Below are 15,875 nucleotides of genomic sequence, written 5' to 3' on the forward strand. Positions count from 1 at the left end.
CACTATATAGGGTAGGTAGCATAGCAGTGGTGTCCATTTTGTGGCGCCAGAAACTATAGGTTACGAACGTAACAATGCTTATTAATTTTTACCATAGAGATGTGAGGAAATATTTATAGAAATTGTTTAATGATGGCTGTATAATTGCACCAAGCAGGGACAAAATGTAAACGTAATAAATATTTGTTCAATCTATTCGTGAGTTATCTGACTGAAATATTTTAAACCTGGAACCAAGCCAATCAGGCTCATGGTGAATCATGACCCCATAACATGAGATTGTGTGTGTAATTTTTTTTTATATTTAATTTAACTAACCCTATTTTTGGCAGTTGTCAAATATTGTTTTGACATGGAATCTAAAAAATTCGTGGCGGCACCACAAAATGGCCGCCACTGCTACAGTATGTCTTATTACAGTATTACTATCAGAGTATGGGCTATTTAAGACATACTGTATTTTAAAGGGATAGTTCCGATTTTTTTAACTTACGCTGTATGAAATACTTGCCATTAATATAGTGGTCGCAAATGTATTAATTGATTGCCTGAGTCCCGTGGAGGGAGTTCTGCTCTGGTTTTGGTGAATATTAAGTAGTTCCGGTCATTTTGTGGGGGGCACTGGGGCCACGCATTAAAAGTAAATGAATGCACAAAACTAGCGTCATTTGTATTGTTGACCTATTTCTACCATATAGTGCAACTTTCGTTCATTTTTTACCCCTCTATCACACGGAACTATGTTTTTTGTGTCCATATCACTACGCCCAAAAAATAGTCTGATGTGATAGACGGGTCAAAGTTGAACAAAAGTTGCGTTAATATTTTACAAATAGGTCAACAATACAAATTAGCCTATGATAGTTTTGTGGATTCATTTACTTTTAATGCGTGGCCCCAGGGCCCCCCACAAAATGACCGGAACTACTTAATATTCACCAAAACCAGAGCAGAACTCCCACCACGGGACTCGGGCAATCAATTACTGTAATATAGTTGCAACCACTACTGTATTTACAAGTATTTCATACAACTTAAGTTCAAAAATTGTGAACTATCCATTTAACAAAGAAATATCACTTATAGCACATTTAATGAAGCAAAATGTTATTTTGCTGCAGCACATCTAACATATCGTCACCTTGCTAAAAATAATGTAATTTTTCTGAAAACGGAACAAATGGAACCAAAACAAACTATATTATATTTCTTAATAATTTCCCCCAAAAGGTTTATAGCAATATATGACTATTGCTAATGCTATACAAATAATGCTGTTTGTCAGTTATAGAACATAAGAGGATCAAATGATTATTTGTGTTTCGAATCAGGCAATTGTAAACCTGATTTAGGCCAAATTATTAATTCATCTTGAGATACTGTAGGCCATTATACTACTGGGGTGGGAAGGGAACAGCATGATCCCTTCTGATTTAGGCAAAATAAATATATCATTTTCCTCAAAATATTACATGGGCCATTTTTAGCAAGGTGATGATATGTATCAATAGCTGAAGAAAGTTATCCATGTTGATGTAAAGCATCAATTCATTTTCTAAAAAATATATTTTCTACTGAGAAAGCATGAAAACCCTTTCTAGAACTTAATTGCCTAATTTGATAAAATAAAGAACATTTAGAAGGTGTAGTATCACCATATTAGCTCAATCTCAGCAATCAATACCCGTTTTTGCACCTATGATTCTATAGAGATTATACCGTACACGTAAAGTATCTTACAAAATGCAAAAATGTCCTAATAAAACCAATGTCTATGACTGTCAGGGGTCACACAAGTTGTCTACTGGTAACAAAGGATAATATAACCATTTCTGACTAGTATTATTTACGTAGATCTGACAATAATAAGGTGTGCTTGTGTTACAAACACTTAAAATGAATTATGCATGTACAGTATTCACAGACTTTACTTATTTGCTACTGTATGTGGTACCCCTATAAATGTTTTGAGAGCAAATAAGGTGGAAAAGAGAGTTCATGATCTACTACAGCGGTGGTTTTAAACCAGTTGTCCAGGGACCACCAGTGGTCCTTGAGGGGGTTCCAGGTGGTCCCCAGCTAAATGATAGAGTTGGACCCTTATAGATCTTTAACTCTTGAGAGCGTAAAAGGCCCCGTACGGGACCATTTGGTTTCATTTTACGCTCTCAAGAGTTACATTATTGTTTAATATCTGCATTACTTAATTTGTGTACACAATTAGAGAATGTAGAAGAACTGTTATTTTGATCAACATTTGCCAACTGCATGGAATTGTGTTTAAATTATAACAAAATATTCTTTTGTTTTGGGTCTGAGAGACTAAATGTCATCAAATGGTGGTCCGTTGTTCAAATGTCCAATAAATAATGGGCCTTGATATGAAAATGGTTGAAAACCACAGTACAGTATGTAGTGGTGGCTTTTTATCAAAAACGGCGTATAGTAGGCCTACACATAGCCTATTGAATGTTTTCTTGTAAAGATTTGAAACCAAATCAACGGTGTGCTTGATGCAACTTGAGTAATAAGCATACTTTGCAATGGATGTGTGCTTGTGCAACTGGGACATTGGACTGGAGTAGGGTGGCTAGAATTCATAGTACATCATTAAAACATTAATTAATTAATGTATAACAAGCTGGCCAAATAAATCCAATATTCATAGCCAAGGGATTCCACAATAATGACTCCTTTGTTTTGTTTTAATATAAATCATATACACACACACAGGTCAAAGGTTGCAATGTTATATTGTTATAAAATATATTCTACGGGAATATTAGGCATATTAAATTATTGTACAGGCTTCTGTTCTGGTCAAACCGCATGAAACAAACAAAAGGCCACAGCCACACAGTGTTTACCTGATGATAATTAGAAGCTTCTGTGTTGGCGTTACCATCTTTGAGACCTTTGCCATCATTGTTCTGATTCTGTTTCACATTGGACATCCAATGCAACAGCTTGCTAACTTTATCACCATGTTCTTTCTTCTCCTCATCAACAGATCTCTAGAATTTGAACAGAAGGATTTTCAAAAGGAATGTTATCTTATTCTATGCATATTTAACACGGGGCACTGAAATACAGTTAAAGTAAAATTATTCTCAGTTGCATTTGAACCCCTTTGAGGAATTAACCAAATTCAAGCAGGAACTCTGGGTTTGATGACAGACAAGAAAAACATTTAAAGAAATATTGAAGACAAAACAAACAAAACAGAGTAAATAATTAGGTGAATAAAAAGTAAATAAAAATAACTTTTTTCATCAAAACTTTGCTTTACATAATGCCTTTGTTGTCAGATGTACCACAACACATATTGCAGTGTTTTGTATTACTGTAGCCTATATGAATCTCAATGGCTCACTGCATAAAAATAATGTAATCAGAAACGATTAAAACATGTTTTGTCGATGAATACGCTCTTCACTTATTCAATGCATTGGAGATATTTATAGGTGGTGATACGTCCAAATATACTGGTATCCAACACCATGAGACTTTGTGGCTTCCAGTAACCTAAATCCAGTGTGGCAATCATAAACGCTTCTTTCAAGTGCTTCTTTGAATGAGATTCTTCGCTTGGTCTTTGGACAAGTCAGGCTTTTGGTGTAGGACGTTTCATCTTTTAGTAATAACGAGGCAGTAACTTTATCAACAAAACTGCCCTGAATAACTTCCTCGGGTGAGATTTTGTCTCGAGTCTCAGGGTTTATCAATCCTCCAGTCAGCCGTTGGAATTCAAGGCATCGGAGAGCAAAATCTTTAGGGAAGAGATTTTCCTGCATGGCCTGAGTGACAGACACAGTCTTGGCAGTCTGTGGATGAACAATGCCAAAATACGCCTTCTCGAACTGTTGGAGCTGTTCAGCAAATGACTCATCCACCAGACCTCTTTTTAGAGCCTCTGAGATCATCACTTTCTGCCCAGAAGCGGGCTCACAGATGCCTCCGGTGCATGCCTGGGCCTCCAGAAGCCTTAAGGCAGTATTTCTATCGATAAAGTTCTGCTGAAAAGCTTGAAGAACGGACAGGCGCTTCTTCTGGGTGACATCCCAAAGACCTGCGACAGGGCTGTTGGCATCCTCGACTACAACCATTCTCGAAAGTATGAGGTCTGCAAGCTCATAGATACTGAGGAACCCATTACGGTAACTCAGAAGTTCAGTTGTCTCAAGAAACCTTTGACTTAAAGCAGCCTCTATACAAAGCTTCCTTCCGGTTTTGTGGTCAACAATCACACTACGTGAGCTCCCTTTAACATCATCAATGGACTCCTCCTGCCATTCACTGTCCTGTCGAGATAGAAATAGATAGGTGCTCTCGTCAATGTGTTTCCCTTTATATGCTTCATACGCTGACATTTCCACGCCAGACACGCTGCTGATGACAGATAGTCTATGAGAACTTCTCGGAGAGATGCTGGACAGATGCTTGTCACCGAAAGGGAAAAGGTAGACACCGCCATCGGTGTCATAAAGACATGTCTTCAACAACTCGCTGTAATATGCCTTCTGTTTGGTGTCAGGATTGTGAAAGCCTTTGGGGTTGCCGACTGGATCGTAGAGACTCTGTAGAGTGATGTCATTGAAAAGGTTGTGCTCCACGGCGGTGCTGAGTGGTACTCTAACGCCAACCTCGGGGTCAATGAATCCTCCGGTGGCTATTTGGGCCTCTAAGATCTGCCTCGCCAAGTGTCTATCAAGAATCCTTTCCTCCATTGCCTGGAAAACGGACAGTGTTTTGTTGCCGTGGACATAGCCAGTGACTGCTTTCTCTGACTCCATTAGTCTGTCTTTCAGATCTGCGTCCACAAGGCCCACATCCAGGGCATCTAGGACCGAGTACGTTTCTCCAGTGGCTGGGTCGATAATACCGCCCGTTGCAGCCTGAGCCATCAGGTACTCAATTGCATAGGTCTTTGCTAAGAGGCCTTTCTCTGCAGCTTCTAAGAAGGACATCTTTGTCTTGCTTGACTCCACGTAGACTCCAGCAATAGCAGTCGGTCTGATGACAAACTGAGCAATAGATGCTTGCACCTCTTCCACTGTGATGAGACCCTCTTCTAAGCGGTGCAAAATGTCTTGGTCCAACCGCTTAGTTTTGATTAACTTCGTAATAATGGTTCTGATGCGTAGGAGTTTTCGTTTGGCCGAAGTGGAACTCTGCTTCACCTCCCTCTCACTTCTGGAATCTTCAATATCATTCTGGTCGGTATAGGTCACAATCTGTATGTGTCTTTGATGAAGAGATGTACGTTGAGGAGCAGAGCTATTCAGTTGTATGGCTGTTTTTTCCTTTTGAAGGCTTTGACTCTGAACATCTTCTTCTGTTGTTTCTTGTTTTGCTCTTCTCAGTTCTATTGTTCTGTCTTTGTCCATTGTTGCTATCTGTAAAAAGAACAATGGAAGAACCATGAGATAACATAATTATTGTTATGCATAAACAATGTTAAGCAATAGCAACATTATTTGTAATGTAATTATAGAATATGTGCCTATGTATTTACTATTTATTGTATATATATATATATATTGTATTTTGCTTCATGATATTGAATTTAGGTAATTCCTACCTCTGATGTTTCTTTCGTTTTTGGCATCTCCATTAGCTTGCACTTTGAACATTCCTTCTCCTTCTCTCTGGTCTTCATCGTGACCTCTAGTTTCAATACTTTCTCTTGATGGCATTTCACCTCTTCGATGTAGATCAACATTTTTTCATTGAGGGCTTTTACTTCCTTTTCCTTGATTCTCCATTTCTGCTCAGTCTCCGTCAACATTTCTTTCAGTCTTAATGCCTCCTTTAACTTTTCCTTTTCACGGTTTTCTAGATTACGGACGTTTGATTTATGTTTGACTTTGTCATCTTCCAGTTGAACAATTTGAGATTTGGCTTTTAATAGGTCACGGCTGAGAGCCGTTCTCTCTTGTTGTAGTTTGTCCATTTGAATATGCAGCTGATGCACCGTGATCTCTGGTGATGCCGAGTGCTCTTTTGATTGCAGTGTGATCTTTTGCTCCATGTCCGTCTGCACCAACAGCAGCTGTTTCTCATAGGCTTTCTTCTGAAGGTCCAGTTTACTTTTCAAGTCCTCAAGCATGCCCTTGCAGTTCTCCAGTTGTTCTTCAAGCTGTTGGGATCTCAGCTGAAATACTGAATTCTCTTTTTGTTTCTGCTTGCCCTCCTCTTGGGCTTGGTTGAGCTTTTCTTTCAACACTGTGATTTCCGATCCCAATAAGACACATTTCTCTTGAGCTTTAGTCCTCTCTCTCTGTACGATTGTAATTTCTTCTTTCATATTTGATAAAGATCTGTCAGAACTAGAAAAACTCTCTTTCATTTTTATCTTGAAAGACTCAGACTCCAGCGCTGTTATTCTGGACTCTTTGTTTCTTCTTTCCAGGGTCTCTTTAGCCAACTCATCTTGTAATCTTCTCTGAGTGGAGATCAATTTTTCAACTTCCAATTTCAAGTAAGCTTGTTTTTCTTCAGCTATTCTCTTGTCCCTCTGAAGTGTATTTAACTCCTGCTTCAGATTAGATACTATTTTCTCCGAGCTTCCAGTCACTCCTTTAATACTCTGCTTATAATTCTGAACCTCGACTTCTAATGCCTTTAACTTATTGAGATAGTTTTGATTTTCAGCAGATTCTCTCTGTAGTTCTGCATTTGTTTTCTTCAGAATTATGTTCAAATCATTAATTTCAGTTTTGTGCTCCAAGACTTTCTGGTTGTTTGTATTCCTCTCAACACGCACAGAGGTAAGCTCTGCTCTCAGGGTCTTCATTTCTTTCTCATAATTTGTGAGGTTTACCTGAAGCGTTTTGTTCTTCTGCTGCAGCTCAGATGTTTTCTTTACCTCGGCATTGTAGTCCCGTAGTTTAATTTGAAGCTCATGAGAGGTCTGGGATTTCTTCATCAGTTCCTCTTCAATAATTCGAACCTGCGATTTGGTGCTTTCCGCCTGAGACTTGGAAATTTGTATCTGCTGATCCTGGGTTCCCATTACTAAGGTTGCCTTATCGAGTTGAAATCTCATATTGTTCATCGTCTTCTCCATGTCAATGTTCATCTTTTTCAACTCCTCTATCTGGGTCTGCAACTGACAGACTAATAATCCCTTTTGTTGAAGCTCTGCATCAAGATTTTTACATTTGTGTTTAGTGTCTTGGTCAGATTTAGTCTTTACAGTGATCTCCTCTTTCACATTTTTAAGCTGTTGTTTCCAGCTCTCCATTTCATCATTTAAAGATTTGACCTTTTGTTCAGAGAATGATTTGTCCATCTTCAGTGACTCAGCAGTTAGCCGAAATGCCTTGATACTGTTGTCCAAGAACACATTCTTGTTAGTCAGTTCATTACATGTGAACTTCAGCTGATCTATTTCTGACAGTTTGGAGGACAACTCTTCCTCTAAGCTGCTAATCCTGCGACTGTTCACCTGTTCTATGGAACTCTTCTTCTGTAGCGTTTCTTGGCTGATCTTGAGTTGCTCCTTAAGACCTTCAACCTCTGTGTTTTGGAAAGCAGTTTTCTGCTCCAATGAAGTCTTGTCCCTCTGGAGAGATTTTATCTGCTCTTGAAACAGGTCGATGGAGTTCTTCAGGTCTGAATGACTTTGTCGGAGATTTTCTGATGTTTCTCTCACATTTTTCTTTTCTGTCTCCACGTCCTTCTGAAGTTGCTTCAGTCTATTATTGCTGTCATCCAACAGTTCCTTTAAATTCTGCACTTTCTTCTCAGCCACATTTTTATAAACAAGCACAGAGTTCAGCTCTGACTTTAGTGTCTTGATCTCCATTTCAGCTCTTTCTTTCAGAATGGTTATTTCTTCTATTTTGTGCTTCAGTTCATCTCTCTCAGTGTCGACTCGACTCGGCTGTACGCTGATGTTTTCTTGAACTGCAGCGGACCGTGATTCACTGTGGACTACCTTTAGGTCAGACGACTGGGCCTGCTGTGCCTCAGAACCTTCCTTCCCCTTGAGCTTGTTCTTACGTGTTTGATTGTTCTTCTCAGTCTCGTCCACATAATCACCTATCATCTTCAAGTTGTCCTCCAACTGCTGAATTAACTGTCGTGCACTACTTAATTCCTGCTCGACAGCAGCTTTGTCTTCCACTGCTAACTCTAGTTCAGTGAGATATTGCTGAGCCTCGTCTTCAAGGTTAGACTTTTGAATGGTTAAATCATCATTGGTCAACTTTTGTGCTTGTACTTCTCCTTCCAGCTTGTCCACCTGTGCTCGCCTTTCAGCCAGGTCAGCCTCTAGCTCTTGTACGTGGCACTGAAGCTGGCTATGCTCATTTTCTCCGGTAACCTTTTGCAGCTGCATGGTCTCTGTCCAAGTCACATGTTCAGCTTTTTCAAAAGCCTTTCTGTTCTATAATGCAAAACAACGAGTTAACACCACTTTCATGTTTAAAAGAAAGAAAATGTGAGAAAAAATATATATATATATATTATGTTGCAGGACTGTTAGTGAGTCTCTCCAGGAATTTATGTGTGAATAAGTGTACACACACACACACACACACACACACACACACACACACACACACACACACACACACACACACACACACACACACACACACACACACACACACACACACACACACACACACACACACACACACACACACACACACACACACACACAATGTGTTGTGTGTGTCTACAGTCTATTGTGTGTCTATTTAACTCAATAATACCAATTACATGTAAAGGTGATATTTTATACTATATTAAAAAGGCTGTAATTATTATTACTAATTATATAAATAGTAGTGTGGGGTTGCTATAATCACATCAAAAACACAATCCTGGAGAGACTATAAACAATTTCCCACATAAATGGCATGTAGTGTCATCAGTGTATCAGCCATGATCAAGACCTTGATCTTCCCTGGAAAAATCACCATAACCAACAACTCTGTATGCACACGCCATACAGAATGTCATGACTTTGCTTCATCCAAGCAAAGAAGCAAATATCATCATTCATGCTGAATAGAAAGGGAAATTATAACCCAAGTAGCACTGAGGGTCACAAAGAGACTTCAAGTATGCATCAAGGAAACAAGGACTTTTCATGCATTTCTATGAAAAACTAATTTGTTTGCATTGTATTCATTCATTTAAAGGCTTTTAAACCAGTAAAGTATCTCCCTTTTACTTTTCTTACAAGATCTGGGCAAACGTGCTAATCTGTAGATTAATCAATGCGGCAGTTCATTGCCCAAATTGATTCTTCAGAATAAACCAAATGACTCTCAGCAAAGTTATCCTCCTGTTGATGTTTAATTAAGCAATATTACAGGAGTTGGTTGTGCCTTACCGTCAATATTGACACAAAATGATGAAACATAAAACTAAACTCAATCTTGTTATACGATATCTGCTGTTTTCCCCTATAGACAAATTGAGCCACTATGTTTGCAACCTTTACATGCATTTTTAAACTGGACATAATGGTGTTGATCTCTATCTAATCTGTAAAAAAGTAACTAGTATGAACGATTTAGCGCCAGGCATTCCTTAAGAAATACTGAAATACTTTAACTTTATATGAGTATAAAGTTAAAGTGAAGTTGTATTGGGTTTACTCTCCCTCAACCAATCCCGACCACAAAAGAAATAATAACAACAAGAATTAAAGATTTATATAACAGTGCATGTACATGTAAATTACATGCATGTTCCTTACAAAGAAGGCAGAATATGTTACATAAAGAAAATAACAAAAGATTTTGAAAAGGGATTTAAACAACATGGACACCACAGATCAAGAACCCATACAAAAATCCAACAAATAACTCAAATAGTCAACATTATACTACAGTCATAACATCACATGACACTGTCTATCACAATTATGGCCATATATTCAACATAAATGGGCCATTTGTCCGTAAATGGCATAATTTTCGGATTTAATGTATATTGTGTATTTCTCCATAATTATTAGAACATTACTGAACTTACTTGAATTACTGAGTCAATGTTGGCTAAACATTACAGTGCTTTTAAATGTATCTTCAAGATAAACTGTAAAATGTTGAAAGGAATCATTTCTATCCCAGGCATATTAAAATCCTGCTCAACAGTGATAGTCATTTTAGCGATCAAAAACAGGCCATGTGGTTTTCAAAAGTCTTTGTTTTTCCCCACACCATTACAACATGAATGTCAGATTGAATGGGGGACCAAAACATAATAAGGTGAAAAATGATTTATGTTTATGTTAAATATCCGGGCCAAAGTTGAGAGTAGACATTATGTATAAAATTGACACCAGAATGGTCATTAAGGAATATTTTTCCTTCAGATTATATAAATCCATTTAAGCAATTTAAAATATGAAAGCCTTACCTCCTCATCTTCGGTTCTTCTCAACGTTTCACTGGCAAACTTCACATACTGTGTCATCAGGGTTACCAGAGCAGTGTAGCGGGTTCGAAGATCCATAAACTGTGGTAAAATGAAACAAAAAATACTTTGTTTAGCACCGAGAACACCTGGACTACTGCTTTAAAGCTCCATATAACATTTCATGGTTCACCTCTTGTTGGATGGCATCAGAAGTACTCTGCATCCTCCGCTTCTTGAGTGGAGATTTGTGTTGGGAGTCAACCATCGCTCTGTAGGTCATCAGCTGAAGCTCGTAATCCTAAATTGTGAAACGGGATATAATCATTATCTGAAGCCTATACAAATGCTTATACGGGAATACTGCAGATTCCCGTCTGAGAACGGTTCATTTACCATAAAATACTGTACATTTCATGTAGAAATCAGCTTACTTTGACAGCAGATGAGTACTGCTCAGAGTACTTTTGGCATTCTTCAATTCTGCTCTGTTTTTGTTCAATTTCAGCCACAAGAACCTGAAAAACACATTTTAAATAATTCACGGTCAGTTATAGTTTTGCAATGCCAGACAATTCAACATCACCTGCCAACAAAATGGATGTGCAGAAAGACAAAGTTGCGTATATTTTCATTTGTTTGCTGTACCAAGTGTTCTGTCGTTACTAAGCCATATCAAAGAAAGTTGATGTGACATGATATCTGTCTCCTCACACTTTTCATACAACATCTAGGAACACATATCTAACGACTATACAACAAGTGTCCGCTGGTCCTACCTTCTGTTGGTTCAGGAGCTCAGCGAGCGCCTTGCTGTCCTCGGGTTTGTTCTCTTGGGCCTTTAGTTGAGCTGATTCCATTTCTCGAACCCATTCGTCCAGACTACAGTAAGAATCCTTGTAGTATTTCAGATTTTTGCTGATGCCTTCCAAATCACGAAGCCTGAAATCAAATTAACAACGTTAATTGCAGTTATGTTTGAGTGTCATTAAAACCACTTAAACCCCAGCATCCGTATTGTGGGCAAAGCTTTCGCAGAAAATAGCAGATAAATTCACAATGCGACATGATTTTCCGCAAAAGCTTTACCGATAATAACAGAAAACAGAAAATACACTAGCATAGAACCCTGAGGCACTCAACCATGCTCAACCATATGGGGTTTAAGTGGTTAAAGGGTTAGTTCAGATTTTTTGAACTTAAGTTGTATGAAATACTTGCCATTAATATAGTGGTTGCAACTGTATTAATTGATTGCCAGAGTCCTGTGGTGGGAGTGTTGCTCTGGTTTTGGTGAAATATCAAGTAGTTCCGGTCATTTTGTGGGGGGCACTGGGGGCCACGCAGTAAAAGTAAATGAATCCACAAAACTAACGTCATTTGTATTGTTGACCTATTTCTAAAATATTAGTGCAACTTCCGTTCTTTTTTTACCCCTCTATCACACAGAACTATGTTTTTTGTGTCCATATCACTACGCCCAAAAAATAGTTCCATGTGATAGAGGGGTCAAAGTTGAACGAAAGTCGCGCTAATATTTTAGAAATAGGTCAACAATACAAATTACGTTCGTTTTGTGGATTAATTTACTTTTACTGCGTGGCCCCAGTGCCCCCCACAAAATGACCGGAACTACTTAATATTGACCAAAACCAGAGCAGAACTCCCACCATGGGACTCGGGCAATCAATTAATACAGTTGCAACCACTATATTAATGGCAAGTATTTCATACAACTTAAGTTCAAAAAATCTGAACTATCCCTTTAAAGGCTCACCCACGATTTGCAGGAGAGCCTGGTGTAATCAAAAGCAACAAACCTGCTGTCAATCTGGGAGTGAACGTTGTGCCACCTCTCACTCAGTTGATCAGCCTTCTCCTTGTGCCAGTCAAGGTCAAAGTCACGCTCGTTGTGGGCCTTAAACATGCGATCGCTGATGGTGCTCGCTTTCTGCAACTCATCCTCCATGTCATGGAACACTTCTCGGTTTTCATCAATCTCTTTCCGCCATTGCTATGAAAAAAAAACAAAAAACATATTCACCACAAAATATTATTTTGAGTAAGGTCTTGAAAAACTAAATCACTGAAGCATTATGGTGTTCGAAACTGAGTTTCACTACCTTGAGCGTGCAAATGATTGTGTCGATGGACTTCAGGTCCGAGTTCGTGTCGTCTTCCTCATAGAGTTTGGATTCGTAGATTTTAAGTAGACCTTCTGCCCTCTGGCTGTGCTTTACCACTAAACTCACAACCTTCAACCTGGACCAAAGACAAAACTTCATTCGGATACACTTCTCATTTCCAAGTAATCGTTTCTGTGTTACGCTACTGTAGCATTCAGTTCTAGACGATAGAGAAGGCCCGTCTTACTTGTCCATGTAGATGGTTGACATGGAGTGGACTTGGCTCATGCTCTGGGTGAGGACATTGAGCTCAGATGACAGGGTTGGGACTGACGGAGACGCTGACGCCTGTCTGAGGAACAGCTCACACTTTTCCTTCATGGCCTCAAGGTCTTCTTTCAGCTGGTTTAGCTCTGCTGTCTTCTTCTGCAAGCATGAGGATTAATAATAACAATCATGATCAGTGGTGGAACGTAGTGGTGGAACGTACATTTACTCAAGTACTGTACTTAAGTAAAATTTTGAGGCATTTGTACTTTACTTATTAGTATTTACTTCTACTCCTTTTACTTCACTACATTTATTTGAAAACTTTAGTTACTAGTTACTTTGTAGATTTTAATTACAAAACACACTCAGCTCTCTATATATTTCGGCCATTTGAAAATAGCCGATTTCCAAGCTCACAATGTGTAGCAATGCTGTGTGTTAAGACGCATGCTGTACCTGGTGCTCTGTGATGCTGTATGTTAGATGCATGCTGTACCTGGTGCTCTGTGATGCTGTATGTTAGATGCATGCTGTACCTGGTGCTCTGTGATGCTGTATGTGTTGATGCATGCTGTACCTGGTGCTCTGTGATGCTGTATGTTAAGACGCATGCTGTACCTGGTGCTCTGTGATGCTGTATGTTAGATGCATGCTGTACCTGGTGCTCTGTGATGCTGTATGTTAGATGCATGCTGTACCTGGTGCTCTGTGATGCTGTATGTGTTGACGCATGCTGTACCTGGTGCTCTGTGATGCTGTATGTGTTGACGCATGCTGTACCTGGTGCTCTGTGATGCTGTATGTTAGATGCATGCTGTACCTGGTGCTCTGTGATGCGCTGCAGGCTCTGCTCCAGGTCATCTCTGTCCAGTGGAGTTCTGATCTCTCGGATCATATGTTCCTCATGGGCCTCCAGATGCATTCGGAAGTTGCGTATTTCCGAGATGTAGCGATTGTACACAGATTCCTCATGCTCCTCTGTTTAAAGCAACAAAAAAAAACAACACAAATAGGGAAAGCTATTATGATACACTGCTGTACATTTTTATGTTTAGTTTTAATGCGTCATTTGGAGCAGTGGTTCCCAAACGTTTTAGTTTTTGGCCCAAAAGAGAAATTTGATGTCTCTCGATTGTAGATGGATTTTCACTACTACGTAAACATTGGATTTTCTGATATTTCTTCTTTTATTTCTTCATGAAACTACTGAAAAAAATGATTTAATTTGTTTTAATTGTTGCTTTTCTGGGGGAAAACGTTTTGTAATAATAATAATTAAAAACAAAATGTAGAAACAAAAAATAAAGGGACCCATACAAATGGGTTCCGACCCAGTGTTTGGGGAAACAGTGATCTGGAGAAACCCTTGGTGCTGACCTACCACGTCTGCTAAATAGTTTTAATATGGAACATTTACCAAGTCTGCCAAAGACTTTTACACCTCAGAGTTATTCATTATGGAACACAAGCCAAGTTTGGAAAATAGCAACTGTTCTGGAGTAGTAATGGATGTTAAAACACTGCTAATGTAACCAACAGTTCACGTCAGTGCAAAGATGCCCCTCTAGATGGCGGCATCCCCACAATATACAGAGCAAGTACATTGTAACACTATGACATTTTGACTTGACTTTTTTTGACTTTTTTTCTTGCCCAAGCGGCACACTAAACCAATGGTTCTCAATCTCAAAGTAGGGATTATAGGTAGGAACCAAATGGGCCCGTTCCATGGTCTAATGCATACCAAACCGTGTGGGGTCATTAAAAGCTTTGAGAATCATTGCACTAAACAACAGCTCTTGAGACTGTTCTTAATCCAGTTCAAAAAGCACAGTTAAAGAAAAAGCATTAACTTTACACATAATAGGCTTATAGAGCCACGTGTTTCCCTCGAGGTGTGGTGTTCTACGACGTACACCAACACCCCCTGTTAGTACAGTCACGCAAGCCTTGCCTCTTTCAGCCGACCTCAGTAGCTCCTCGTAATACTCTTTGCAGGCGATGACTTCTCTCTCCAGCTGTGCACGGTCGGCCACGGTGAACACCTCAGACTCCTCGCTGTCTTCCAGGAAATCTTCGAAGTGCAACTGCAGGTTGCTCAGGACCTGCTGATGCTCGCCGGGTAACATCGTCTTGATCTGCATGGATCAGAGAAACGTGTCACTTTGCATCCGACATGCAATATGAATCAGCTGTGTGTTCAAACCTTACCCACACTGAATGTCATTAGGCCACGGACCCACATTTCAAATGGGGACACTTAAATGGCAATACGTTACCCTTAATTTAGCGTTATAATAATTTCAAGTGTTTTGTTTTGTTTTTTCCATTTGAATTATAGTGAAATTATATATTTTTATCTGGTGGGGACACCCATAAAATATAATTGAATTACGTCTCAATATAATCATTAATACATTTTAACTGATAATGCTTATTAATGAACGTCGTATAGTATTAAAACTCCCGACGATGACGACAGAGACAGTAACAGAAATGTTCAGACGTACCGAGGACACGTTCCAGTTGCGGATGGCTCGGATGTCGGCCGTGAGGCTGTGCCAGGAGACCACGCTCTTCATGTTGATGTGGGAGTGATGCCACAGCGCCAACACGTTCTGGTACAGCTGCTCAATTCTGCAGGAAAAAGCAAAAAAGTTGTGTGATTTCATTGTTTTTGGCGTCGGAAATTGGAACATTATGAAAAGAAATTACAATTCCATTTGCCCTTTAGGCTTCGTAATACATAAGTGCACAGGGCTGATGCTAGTACAAATAACTGAAATATACCAAGAAATTACCAGCATTTTGTTTTTTTATACTTTAAATTCTTTTCAAAAATAGCTGATTTACAAGCTTACAACGCGTGTTGATCTGCTATTTCAGCTTTTCTTATGTATGAACATTTTTCAACATGGACACGACTATTAGGACAAAATAATTGCAACTAGAAAAAGTGCCCTTCTGGGCACAGGTCTCCACCAGGAGGATAGGACTGTGTGAGATGTTTGGCAAAATGTTTAGGAGTAATATAAATAAGTAATATGTTTGCCTTTGATGGCAATTGGATGATTTGAGGCATTTTGTTCCAAAAATGTG

At 39.1% G+C, this 15,875-nt stretch overlaps 2 protein-coding genes across 19 annotated transcripts in view; both read right to left on the bottom strand.

Annotated features, from left to right (window-relative positions):
• The window catches only part of dst (dystonin), a 155,304-nt gene that overhangs the window by 72,230 nt on the left and 67,199 nt on the right, over positions 1 to 15,875 (bottom strand). For 17 of the 18 annotated variants that reach the window (XM_079513097.1, XM_079513098.1, XM_079513086.1 and 14 more), the window contains 11 exons: positions 15,287 to 15,413; positions 14,731 to 14,914; positions 13,597 to 13,754; positions 12,754 to 12,932; positions 12,504 to 12,642; positions 12,201 to 12,394; positions 11,160 to 11,322; positions 10,815 to 10,898; positions 10,574 to 10,681; positions 10,384 to 10,482; positions 2,868 to 3,014 (listed from right to left, as the gene is read on the bottom strand). In XM_079513097.1, the coding sequence (XP_079369223.1) occupies positions 2,868 to 3,014; positions 10,384 to 10,482; positions 10,574 to 10,681; positions 10,815 to 10,898; positions 11,160 to 11,322; positions 12,201 to 12,394; positions 12,504 to 12,642; positions 12,754 to 12,932; positions 13,597 to 13,754; positions 14,731 to 14,914; positions 15,287 to 15,413 (1,582 nt within the window). The remainder of the gene's footprint in view (positions 1 to 2,867; positions 3,015 to 10,383; positions 10,483 to 10,573; positions 10,682 to 10,814; positions 10,899 to 11,159; positions 11,323 to 12,200; positions 12,395 to 12,503; positions 12,643 to 12,753; positions 12,933 to 13,596; positions 13,755 to 14,730; positions 14,915 to 15,286; positions 15,414 to 15,875) is intronic. The other variant, XM_079513095.1, reaches the window with a different exon arrangement.
• LOC306931623 (uncharacterized protein) lies at positions 2,960 to 7,916 on the bottom strand. The gene is made up of 2 exons (XM_079513103.1): positions 5,582 to 7,916; positions 2,960 to 5,396 (listed from the first exon to the last, which is right to left on the bottom strand). The coding sequence occupies exons 1-2, from the start codon at positions 7,808 to 7,810 to the stop codon at positions 3,459 to 3,461; spliced, it is 4,167 nt and encodes a 1,388-aa protein (XP_079369229.1). The 5' UTR covers positions 7,811 to 7,916; the 3' UTR covers positions 2,960 to 3,458.

Source organism: Electrona antarctica, assembly GCF_951216825.1.
Source record: "Electrona antarctica genome assembly, chromosome: 10".
Classification (NCBI taxonomy): domain Eukaryota; kingdom Metazoa; phylum Chordata; class Actinopteri; order Myctophiformes; family Myctophidae; genus Electrona; species Electrona antarctica.

Excerpts from the sequence above, each read along its gene's own strand:
- LOC306931623 (XM_079513103.1), bottom strand. The coding sequence starts at position 7,810 with ATGGAGATCAAGACACTAAAGTCAGAGCTGAACTCTGTGCTTGTTTAT. Across the intron at positions 5,397-5,581 it reads AAACGAAAGAAACATCAGAG|ATAGCAACAATGGACAAAGA; the intron begins GTAGGAATTACC and ends TTCTTTTTACAG.